Source organism: Mustela putorius, unplaced genomic scaffold, assembly GCF_011764305.1.
Source record: "Mustela putorius furo isolate JIRA1106 unplaced genomic scaffold, ASM1176430v1.1 tig00004013_pilon_pilon_pilon, whole genome shotgun sequence".
NCBI lineage: Eukaryota > Metazoa > Chordata > Mammalia > Carnivora > Mustelidae > Mustela > Mustela putorius.
This window is the reverse complement of record NW_025422151.1, coordinates 947,668-960,837: the sequence shown is the minus strand read 5'-3', so window position 1 is coordinate 960,837 and position 13,170 is coordinate 947,668. Positions and strand designations below refer to the sequence as shown.

Here is a 13,170-nt window from a genome sequence, read left to right as displayed (position 1 = left end):
GGGGAAAATAGGACTGCTAGGGAAAGAACAGCTACTGGAAACCTGTGAGCTGAAAAATAACTGGAGCTTGCACAATACTTTACGGACTTCAGAAAGTCCAAGTTTTAAAAGCAGGGTTATTTTAGTCCTACAATAAAGACTACTTTAGACTCAAAGAAGCTCAAAAACAAACTCTAAAAGGTCATGCTGATCTTTAACTAAATTAAGTGCCTTCTAGAGCAAAACTTAGCGCCCTTAAGGATGACAACAAATACAATCAACGGTGTAGCATTTATAATGCAATAAAAAATTACTTAGGTGAAGTAGTAGGAAAATATGAACCAAAACTAAAAAAAAAATTCTATCAGTAAAGAACAGACTGACAAGACAGTTTATAGAATTAGCAGGTAAAGTCTTCAAGACAGCTGTTTACAGTGTGTTCAGGGACTTAAAGGAAAACATTATTATACTGAGAGGAAAAAATAAGGAGTTTAACAAAATGAGAATTCTATACCAAAAAGTATCCTATCTAAAATGAAAAATTAACAGAGTAGGCATAACTGTCAGTTGGACACCTAGAGAGAAAGGTCAGCCTGAAAGAGTATGGTAGAAACCATCCAAACTGAAGCACAGATAGAAAAAAATTAAATACTAGAAGAAGTTGGAGAGTCTTAGTGAATTGTGAGATAATATTAAGCAATCTCAAGTACATATAACTGGAGTGTCATAGTGAGATTGAGTCAGAAAAAATCTGAAGAACTAAAACAGCTTTTTCCAAATGTGATGGAAAACATGAACCCACGGACCCAAAAAGTTAAATGACCCAACAGTGAAGACCATACCTAGGTACACCATAATCCAATTACTGAAAACCAGCAATAAAGAGAAAAATCTTGAAAGTGGCCAGAGAGAAAAAGACATATTATTTGCAGGGAATAATGGTAGGCATATTACTGACTTCTTGTTATAGATAGTACAGATCAGAAGACAATAGAATATCATCTTTAAATATCTCCTTTGATAGTGTATTCATCAAAAATATCTTTCAACCTGAAAGAGCAATAAATAAATTTTGAGGTAAAAAAAGCAGAGAGGATTTATCACTGTAAGAAAGGTGATTCCTTCAGGCTGAAGGAAAAGAATACCAGAAGAAAACTCACAGAAAAATAATGAGTACAGGAAATACTAAATGTAAAAGATAGTTAACCATTTAAAACAAAAATACAGTGAATTTTTGGATTTTAACTCATAGAAATAAAATTTATGACAACAAATGCACAAAAGATGGAGTGGGAGGAAAGTAGAAATGTACACTTATGATGTTATAAGGTTATTATATAATATTTTTGAAGGTACATTGTGAACCTTGCAGCCTGCTCTTGGACAAAAATCATCTAACATGTCCATGAATAAGATAGAATGCTAAAAAACAGTCATATCAAAACAAAGCAGAAAAGGAAAAACAACAGATAGGACAAACATAAAAAAAAAAAAGCAGGATGACAGACTTAAATTCAGCCTTATAAATAACTGTATTAAATGTAAAAGACTTACACACTCCAGATAAAAGGCAGAGCTTCCTAGATTAGATGAAGAAGCATGGCCCAACTGTCTGCTATCTGTAAGAAATCCACTTTATATGTAAGGATACAAACACTTTAAGAGTAAAGGATAGTAACAGATACACCATGCAAATACTAATCAGAATAAAGCTAAAATAACTATATTAATATCAGAAAAATTAGACTGCAGGACAGATACCAAAGATGAGGTACATTTTATAATAATAATAGAGTCAGTTTATGAAGAAGATAAAATCACCTTAGGTATGTGCAACTGATAGCAGAGCTTCAAAAACCAAGCAGTATAAGCTCAAAGAATTGAGGAAGAATAGATCCACTGACAATTGTTAAGTAGATATTTCAACTCTGCTATCTTAGTAGTTGTAGAAAAAGTAGACAAAAACTGAGTATGGTGTAGAAGAACTGAACAATGCCACTAATCAGCTCAACCTAATAGAAGGATATAGAATACCACACACAACTATAGAAGGTAACATTCTTTTCGATTGCATTTGAAACACTCACCAAGCTAATTTAAGAATGAGCAAAAAGAAACTAAAAATATATAATCCACTAGTGAATATTTCCATCTGTGAACATGGTATGCTCATTTATTATATGATGTTATAGAATTTTCAATACAGTTTTGTAATTTCCTCATATAATCTTCTCTATTATCATGTTTATTCCTAGGAAATAATTGTGACAATTATGATAAGATCTTTTATTTTCCATTACCTGTTCTAATTAGATATTGCTGGTATATAGGAAACATACTCAATTTTGTATGGTAACTTTGAGTCTGGCCAAGCAGCTAACCTCTATTTTAGTTAGTTTTTTTTTTTTTAAGATTTTATTTATATATTTGACAGACAGAGATCACAATTAGGCAGAGATGCAGGCAGAGAGAGAGGAAGGGAAGCAGGCTCCCTGTCCAGCAGAGAGCCTGATGCCGGGCTCGATCCCAGGACCCTGAGATCATGACCTGAGCCAAAGGCAGAGGCTTTAACCCACTGAGCCACCCAGGCACTCCTGAAGATTTTATTTTTTTAAGTAATCTCTACACCCATTGTGAGGCTTGGACTCTCACAACCCCAAGACCAGGAGTTGCATGCTCTTCCAACTGAGCCAACCATGTGCCCCTAAGATAAGCTTTACAGTGTGTGACAGAAAACTGACCTGAGATGGAAAATTGACTTGATCCATTGTGATGTTTTTGATGTGTTAATGTTAAAAGAAAAATCAAAATTCTTTAACCGATCTATTATTTATAAATATATTACCATCTTTTCTTTTTAGATTTTCAGGCTTAAATTGTTAATGACTTCTTCTCTTCTGTGGTGCATTTGATTGCACTCTTAGTTATGGTTCTGTAATAAAGCTCAATTTTAGTGATCACAGAGCCTGAATGTTGAAATAAGCTATTTTTAGAAATGCTGGGTTTATGGTAATGATGAAAGTTGTGTCATGTTGTTATGGCAACCAAAATCTTAAAGTACTGATTAATGACAAGCTCACTGATTCTGTAAGTAAGGAGTTCATTTCTTATCACAGCTAAATGCTTTAAATAATTATTTAAAATGTTTCGTGAACATGTTTTAAAATGGGTGATATCTCCATTTAGTTATATATTAGTCTTTATTAGTATTTTTGAGATTTATAATACTAAATTTTTAGGACATTGTTTGTAACAGGAAAAATCGAATTTCTTAATGCATGGTATTCTGATCAATAAGAAAAGTATTGCCCTTCTGTACAATTTTATAACATCCTCATCTTCTCCTCCTTCAATTTCTTTTTTCTTTTTTCCAGCAGTTAATTAACTACATGACCGTTATTCTTGATACATGATACACTGGTATAGCAAAATCCTTTCTAAATGTGAGAAAGACTTTCTGAAACTTGGAAATAGGGTAAATTGGTCTGGGAGAGCAGTGTGTCCTTTCTGTGTCACACTGAAGCATTGTTAACAGACCCCTCGAGAATTATGTAATTACTTGGGGGCATGTTTCATAGTTTGATGCTCTGCTTATTATTGATTAAAGGCCCCATGCTTCCTAATGTCCTGTGTATTTTTTTTGCTCCATAGGACATTAACCCGTTCTGTGTCTAACCTGTTTCTATTCTAACCTTCCTTTCCAAATGCCTGTAAATGACCAGTTCCTCAAAATGTCCTGTGAACTATCTTTACATCTTATGTTTCCTATGAAAGAGTTATAAATTTTTGACATTCTTTCATTCTTTGTATGAATCATGTTTTTATTTTCTAAAAGTTCTGTTTGCACTATGATGATTATTATTAAACTGTGCAGAGGCCAATAGAGCACCACCTAATAAATTACTACTTATGAGATTTCATGGTAGTAAAGAGACCAAGAAAGTTAATGGTCTAACTTTATAGATACTATAGCTTACTTCAAAATTTTTTTCCCTTTCAGCTGGCCTTTTTGTATATTCTTTGGTCATGTGAAAAACAGGACACCTATCTTTAGACTTTAACCTCCAGAAATAATTCTAAGCAATGTCTACAGTAGCCAGACTGTGGAAAGAGCCCAGATGTCCATCAATAGATGAATGGATAAAGAAGATGTGGTACATAAGAAAAAAAATTACCATTTGCAACATTGTACATAGAACTAGAGGGTATTGTGCTAAGCAAAATAAGTCAATCAGAGAAAGACAGTTTTCATATGATTTCACTCATATGTGGAATTTAAGAAACAAAATAGAGGAGCATAAGGGCAGGGAGGGAAAAAAGATAAGAGGAAATCAGAGAGGGAGACAAACCGTAAGAGACTTAACTCTAGGAAACAAACTGAAGGTTGCTGGGACGGGGGGTCGGATGGAGTGATGTAACGAGCACTGGGTGTTATATACAACTGGTAAATCATTGAACTCTATCTCTGAAACTAATAATATATGGTATGGTAATTAATTGAATTCAAATGGAAAAAAATAATAATTTTAAAAGTACTCTCCATCCAGCAGCTCTGGACTTGGCCGTGGCTGATCAAAATACAGAGTGTAGATCTGAGGTGGATGCCCATGCTAGCTCCAATGCTCTGCATAGACCACTAGAAAACAATACTGCTTTCATCCCTGTCTGCACACGAGTTGATCCGTGGATGAGCACATTCCAGGTTTTCAGAAGCACATGACTGACCTGATTTGTTAGTGATTTTAAATGTAGTTAGATAATACCTGAAACTTCCATTCTGAACATTATTTGTCACTATAATGATTCATCATTATTCGAGACTCTGTATTTCTTAAATGATACTAGTGAATAATTTGGGCTGAGACACCAGGCACGCAGGCAGATATACAGATACACGCATATTTTTTAAGATAAAAGCTACATACTAATTGCATAGTAATTAGCACAATAAATAAAGAGGAGGAGATAGTAAAATGGCAAAAGAGCAAAACTTTTAACATCTCAGATTTGTATATAAATGTAAAAATATTTATATACAAATAACTGGCATGCTCATTATAAATCATTATAAGGAACCCAATTCCCCCAAAGAACATGTAGGTATACAAATATGTGTATGTGTGTATATGTGATGTATTCATATGTATGTGTATAAATAGAGGGGTTTTTTTTAATTAGCAGGTCATTAAAACACTTTCAATCCAATGGAGTAATTTAAGAGCTGGAAGTACCCTGTATATATTATCAATCTCAATATTTTGCCTTATGGTAGTGAAGTTAGTCCTAGAAAGGTTAAATAACTTGTTCAAGGCAACAGTAATTAAGTGGCAGAGCTTCAACTAGAGTAAAGGTCTTCTGAAAGTGACGTTACTCACTGTTCCATTTGATCTCTACTACATATAGTTCATTAGAAAAAAATTACTGAATGTGAGTGTGTGGACCTGTACCTGGCTTTGGTAGTGATAGGTAGTGAGAGTGAACTCTTAAATTTGTAGAGAAACGTAGAAAATCATTATCAGTCGCAGTTCTTGCTCTTTACAGTTTGGATTTGACTCTGATTCACTTTGGAGAATCTCTCTTCCCATTGCCTTTCTGTCCTGGTTGCCTTTAGCAGCTAGCTGACAGGCCAGGAGGAACAGTCGTTTTGCCTTTCTTTATTCACCCCACTACATGAGACTTCTTTCCTCCATGAGCTTTGGTATGTCTTATCTTGTTCTGCACAACTGTGTTCATTTTTTAATCCCTTCCCTATCTTGGTAGCTTCCTAAACTGAGGAACAGAATGAGAAACCCTGTACTATCGAACAGCAAAATTGAAAATAAATTATAAACTCCTATTTGGTCTTATTGGCTTGGTTGTATTTATTTATGTCTTAGTAGTATTGCTTTATTCTGATTTTCTCCATTGTAGATTTATAATGAATTTTCTGTTGAATTGTGAGTTGTAAACATTTGCAAGCTAGGGGCGCCTGGGTGGCTCAGTGGGTTAAGCCTCTGCCTTCGGCTCAGGTCATGATCCCGGGTCTTGGGATCGAGCCCCGAATCGGGCTCTCTGCTCAGCAGAGAGCCTGCTTCCCCCACTCTCTCTCTCTCTGCCTGCCTCTCTGCCTACTTGTGATCTCTGTCTGTCAAATAAATAAATAAAATCTTAAAAAAAAAAATTTGCAAGCTAGTTTAGCTTATAAACAGAAACGTGCCCTGGGTTATTAAAATTTTTTATCATTGACTCTTGGGAATAAAATTTAAAATTTATTCAGATTTTTCAGGATTCCATTCTACATTTACCAGTTACTGTGAACTTTTTAAACTTATATTTAACATTCATTATTGTACCATATTCTGATTTTAAACTTCTTGTGGGAGAGAATAACCTTGTCTCTTTGTATTCTTTATGTAGTATAAAAACACACTACATTTAGATTGAATATAGATCTTAGAATAATAGGTGTAAGTAATGGATGCTTTATAACCCTCCCCCCAAATCTGTCTTACTGCTTTGAGTAAAGAACAAAAAACGCTGTGTCTAAAATTCATAATTTGACTAGTTGCAAAATGGGCATCAAATGTGTACTTAACAGAATTTTAGAATATTAGTTTATAGTATTTTTCATCTATTTCATATATGGAAAATAATTTTGCGTCATACTGATGCATTTATTTTTATGCTCAGTTAATTGTAGGATTGATCAGTAATAGATCACAAATATCTCGAAGGCTCATCTGGTTAAGTAGATTTCCAAACCAGTTTCTACCATCCTCCCTTCCAGTGAAAAGGTGGTATGGCCAGTAGCATTACTCCAGTCTCTTCAGAGAATTTGCTCAGTGTCACTTCCTTCTATCCACCCTCATTCTGAAAGCTTTAGCAATTTGGGGGAAATTTCAAATCGATTCACCTCACCAAGAGTTTGAGACCCTGTCAGAACAGGGTGCTGATGACCCTAGATCATAAGTTTACTTTTCTTCTCATTCTGTCCAATTAATTTCATTCTTTCTTAGACCACAGATACACAGATAGTCTTCCAAATATCACTTGCACGTTCCAAAATGGAATAATTATTTCTAGCTCTGAGGATCAGGGAATGAGAGAGTATTTGAATGTGAGAGAGAAAGAAAAGCATCCTGGGCAAATGAAGGAATAGAGCAGAGGAATTAGGTGAACAAAAGCAGGGGAGAGAGAACAGAAATTGTGTCAGACCTCAGGATCAGAGTTGTGATATGGAAGATGCTATAAAGGATTCTAAAGGACAGGATGAGGGATTTCGACTTCCCAGAAACCAGAGAAACTCCTTGAAGGAAGGCCCTGGGTGAGGGAGAGACAAGATAATAGGTGTGGTTTAGAAGAATTAACCTAACAGCAGTGCTTATAATAGATCGAATGTGAAAAGACTAGAAGAGAGAAGATCAGATGGAGCTTTTTTCTCTACTCCATTACAAGAGTTCGTTAGGGTCTGAACTGAGGTGATGCAGCATGGTTATGCCACTGATAGAAATGAGAAACAACAACAAAATAGGTTTGGGAGTAAAGCTTGAAAGACGCATTTAAATTTAGTTGTAAAAATAGAACAGATAGTGTTTTTGTCACTAGGCATAGTGATACATGAATAGAAGTAGTTGAGGATGGCAAGAAGTAAAGGTCATGAGAACATAGAGTTGATGCAGATTTTATGAACCCCATGCTATTTTTTTTCCAGCCAGATCTTTAAAAATTGGCTTTAGTTCATTTAAAACTTTTTATTCTCTTATGTGCATATGTAGAAATGCTTTTTGTGGAAAATGCTGACTTGTTGGAGGCAAGTGTCACTTTATTTTAACCCGGTAATATAAACAGATGAGAAATCTAAAATGTGGTTACTAGTGTAGGAGCTATAACTGAAAGGACAGTTTACTGTAAGTTATTCTGAGATTTGAAGATTTGATAAGTATGAATGATGATAAGCCTCTTTCGTTAAGGTTAATGTGTTACCAGTCACGTTTGCAAAATCAGGACATTGATGGCAGGTCAGTTTCTGTTGCTTGTCTAGTAACCCTAAAGATACAGCTGTGAACAAAACAGAGTCCCTCCCTTCTGCAATAATAAATAATGAATATAAAAAAGTATGTTGGATCCCCAAACCAAAGTAAGTAACTTGTGTAGTTGTACAATGATTTTTTTATGTATATACGTGGTAATTATGAAAATGAAATGTATTTGTTCAAATATGAAGCTTCTTGTAATTCTTAGTATTTTATTTTTGGATCATGTGTTCACGTATTGTTTGTTTCGCCACAGAGAGCAGATCATAAAACAGTCTACAGAATTAGTCTGCAGAGCTTACAGTGAGGTGTATGCCGCCGTCATGGATCCAGTCAATGAATACAAAGATCCAGAGAGCATCCTCCACCGATCGCCACAGCAAGTGCAGACGCTTCTCTCCTGATAATCTTATTTGAATGTGTTAGCATAATGGTGCATCCCTGAAACTTTAAAGGTTTTCTTGTTCTTTAGTCTGTTAATCTCCTCTTTGAAATTGGATGGTTACGATTTTCTTTGTATCATAACATTGTAGGTCCCAATAATTTCTTTTCTTTGATCTCAGTACCATGGAAGTAAGCAATACAATCTTGACCTGAGTCAGGGTTGCTCTGTATCTGCTCCTTCTGTAGAGATGGTGTGTTCTCTGTGAGCCACCTCCCCAGCTCTGTAACTTTCTGGAATATAAATATGTATGGGGGAAAGTCGTATGAAAGGTATGAGGGATTTTTATTTTACAACATTAGTTCCAAATGAATAATACATAAAAAAAAAGTTGTCTAAACTTAAGAATTAATATGAAGATGGGACAGAACATCTCCTTACCTAAAGATTAAGTGGCTTTCTTATTAGTTATTCATGTGAGGAGACATATTTAAACCAAGGAGCAGAAATATACACTTAGCAAAAAGTGGGAAAAGAGAGAGAGAAGTAATTTAAACAAGGTGGATTTCACTCTGTGTTTACCTGGCCTGAATTCAAGGTGATGTTCAGCACTTCAAAAGGATTTTAGGTAGGGAGTCACCCTGGGCTGCATGTAAGTCTAGTGTCTAATTATAGGTATTTGTTGTATAGTCTGAACTCTAAATCCAGCCATCTACAGATTTTATCTGATGTCCAAACCAAAGAATAAGGATCTGCTCTCACACCAGAGGAAAAATACAGAGTAGCAGCTGCTCACTGACAGTGTGTCTATCCTCCTGGTGGCCCCTCACAAGAATGATTTGGGCTCTGACTTTAGAACTTTACCTATGAGTAAGATTCAGAATCACTGTGTTTTTTAAAAAAATAGATCTCAATATGTTTGATCTGACTTTACTCTGTTGGTAAGATTTCAAGGATGATTCTTATTAGCAAAATATCTTAATTTCTGATACAACTATAAAAAGAGGTGAGTCCCTAAGTTATGAGAAAACTGAGGCATAGGGAAAAAATGGACAAGGCGAAAATATTTTGCAAATTAGTAAAACTAATATTTATGTGACATATAATATTTAACACTTATTTACAGGACATGGCTTATTCATGTATCTGAAATTTTAATTGTTTATATTAATATGATTCTTTTGGAGTAAGAGCAGTTATTTATCACTTCTTTTGGTATAAATCTGTGCTTTTAGTCTTTTTCCTTCAATGAGTATATGTGGTATATAAAAGATAGAAAATAAAGTATGATATAAATCAAGAACTTAAATTATATATAATTTATTTCTACCATGAAAAAAGATTGCTACCTTATTGATGAATCCCTTTGTTTTCTAGGAAAAAAATGTGTTGGGCTTTTTACACACAGTTTTCTCAAAATATTAAAATTATTTCTACAACAGTGATAATTGAAGTACATTTTGATACATCTCATCAGTGTGTTTTTAGAAAATGTACTACAGAAAAGGAAGTACAGTTTAGGACCAAATTGAGATAACCAGTATAAGACTGATGAGCAGAATGTGTTATGAATATTATCTTGAGTACTACGTCAAAATAAAAGGTTTAAGTGCTAATTCATGGACACAGCACTTATATTTGATAGATACTTCCTGGTTTGTGTTTTGATGCGGCATAAATATAACCTTAGCTAGAGAATACATGTGAGCCTTTTCTCAAAGAAAGGTATTTGCCTCGCAAAAACCTCTCATTAAATTCTTCTCTTTCTTTCTTTGCACCTGAACTTGAACAGGTGAATATTACCTGAGAAAAATCACATAAGTGGACTGAATGACTTTTTAGATTCATGATCGCAGTCTTCAAATGGCACTCAGTACTGCTTTGTAGTTTACTTTGTCTCTTTGTTAAACTGACCTCTCCACTTTTCAAGAAGACTTTTCTGCCCTCACTCTTAGTTAATGACCCTCATAATTTATAGAGAAAATAGAAGCTGTTAGATTAATCTCCCTTACTTCCCCACCTTCAAATACTGCACACATCTTCTCCATCTTTCCTATAGAAATTGCAAAAATGATTTTTTATGAAGTTACAAACATAGAAATTATCATTTAAAGTCATAATTTTATAAAAATTATAAGTATCTTCTCTGGAGTTGAAAATTGTAACTGAATTTTAAAAATTCACTGTAGGAATTGAACAGATTTGAACAGTTGATAAAAAGAATCTGCAAATTTGAAGTTAGGCCAGTGGAGATTATCCAGTCAGAGGAACAGAGAGAAAAAAAGGATGGAGGAAGAAAAGAAAAAGAAACAAAGGATGAAGATGAATAGGGCCTAAGAGACCTGTGGGATATTATTAGCAATATTCACTCGGTGGGCGTTTCAGAAGGGAAAGAGAGGGAAAAGGGGGCCTAAAGAGTATTTGAAGAACTATTTGTAGGAAACTTTACAAGTTTGTTGGAAAGTTTAATATATACACATTTAGGAAGTTAACCAAGCCCACGCAGAGATACATACCAAGACACATCACAATCAAATTATCAAAAGCCAAAGTCTAAGAGGGGAACTTGAAAGTAGCAGGGAAGATAACTGATCGTGTACATGTGATTTACAATCATGATTCTCATCAGAAACCAGAGAGGCCAGAAAGCATTAGATGATATATTCAAAGTGCTAGAAGAACAAAACCATTAACTTAGAATTCTATAGCCAGCAAAACTGCCTGTGAAAAATATAGACAAAATTGAGACAGTTCAGAATACATGAAAACTATCATACCTGCCTTAAAGGAATGTTAAAGGTAGTCCTTGTGGCTGAGGGGCACCTGGGTGGCTCAGTTGGTAAGCATCTGCCTTCAGGATCGAGCCCCGCATTGGGCTCCCTGCTCCATGGGGAGCCTACTTCTCCCTCTACCTCTGCTGCTCATACACTATTCCCCCCAACAAATAAATAAATAAAAATCTTTTTAAAAAATAAAATGAAGGTAGTTGTGGCTGAAATGAAAGGATACTAGACAATCACTGGAATCGACACAGAAATAAAGAATACCAAGGAAATAGGGGACTTGGGCAACACTGTAAACCAGCTGGACCTAACAGACATCTCCGGAACACCACCCAGCAGCAAAGTACACGTTCCTTTCAAGTCAGTGTGCTGCATTCTCCAAGACAGACCGAATGTTAGGCCACAATTCAAGTCTCGGTTAATTTAAAAAAGACTGAAATCATACAAAGTAACTTTTCCAACTACAATGGCACAAAATTAGAAACCAATGACGGAGGGAAAATAAATATGGAAATAAACAATATATATACTCTTAAATAACCAGTGGGTTAAAAAAGAAATAACAAAGGAAATTAGAGAAAACTTTGAGATGAATGAAAGTTTGGTATAAAACAGCATACCAATACTTAGGGTATGCAACAAAAACAGTGCTCAGAAGAAAATAGCCTACATTAAGCAATAAACTAACCTAAACTTCCGCCTTTAAAAAACTAAAAATAAAGCAAACTAAACTGAAAGCAAGAAGAAGGAAATAAAGATTATGGCAGAATATAGATAATATAGAATAGAAAAATAGCATTTCAGTGAATGGATGTGCTAGCCATTCTGTAATCCATGTAGAGATGTGCTTGAATACACATGTCAAAAAGTGAAAAATAACATGTTCATTGGTATGATAAAGCCAGAAAAGGCAACATCAGAAAATCATAGTCCAGTATCCCTTATGATTATGAATGCAAAATCCTCAACAAAATACTAACAAGAATATCCAACAACATATTAAAGGATTATATGCTAGGACTCAGTAAGTTTGTCCTAGGAATGCAAGAACAGTTTAATGTCTGAAAATCAATCAATGTACTATACCATATTAATAAATAATAAACATGATTACCTCGATGCAGGGAAAGCTTTTGATAAAACAAAAACACTCAACAGATTAGGAATAGAAGGGAACTTCCCTGAACCGACAAAGGACACTTAGAAAAATCCACATCTAACATTGTCTGAAAGCTTTTCCCCCTAAAATCATGAATGAGATAAGGTTGTATACTCTTGCCACGTCTATTCCACATTGTACTAGAAATTATACCCAGAGAAATCAGATAAGACAAATAAAAGAAAGATGGAAAAGGATGAAGTAGAACTATGTCCTTTTGAAGATAGTATGAGCATGTATATCTATCATATATTTATGTTTATCTACCTATCTATATGGTCATATCTGTATTAGAACCAATAAGCAAGTGAAGCGACATTGCAGTATATAGACCAGTATGCAAAAATCTGTAGTATTGCTGTACACTAGTAATGAACAATTTGAAAAAGTAAGAAAACAGCCCCATTTACAGTGGCATCACAAAGAATAAAATACTTAGGAATAGATTTAACCAAGCAAGTGATATACTTATCCACTGCAAACTGCAAAACATGGTTGAAAGAAATTAAAGGTGGTCCTAGTAGATGGAAAGACATTTCATGTTCATAGTGAGGAAATAGAGGACTTGGACAACTCATACATCCATTGTCAAGTGAGTTTTTTACAAAGCTGCCAAGTCCTGTCAATGGGGAAAGAATAATCTTTTTAGCAAAAGACACCACAACAACTTGAAATCCACAAGGAATAAGATTGAAGTTGGGGGCGCCTGGCTGGCTCAGTCAGTTGAGTGTGCAACTCTTGATCTCAGGGCTGTGGATCTCAGGAGCCCCACGTTGGTTGCCGAGATTACTTTGTTTTATTTGATCTACAGTAATATTTTTTTATTATGATGTCACTATACAGTTCGTTAGTTTT

General features: G+C 34.8%; 1 protein-coding gene across 2 annotated transcripts in view; it reads left to right on the top strand.

The window, feature by feature from the left end:
• COG6 (component of oligomeric golgi complex 6) overlaps positions 1 to 12,798 on the top strand; it is a 79,004-nt gene extending 66,206 nt beyond the window's left edge. For both annotated transcript variants that reach the window (XM_004779236.3, XM_004779237.3), the window contains exon 19: positions 8,248 to 12,798. In XM_004779236.3, the coding sequence (XP_004779293.1) occupies positions 8,248 to 8,395 (148 nt within the window). In that variant the 3' untranslated portion in view covers positions 8,396 to 12,798. The remainder of the gene's footprint in view (positions 1 to 8,247) is intronic.
• Positions 12,799 to 13,170: the final 372 nt, after the last annotated feature.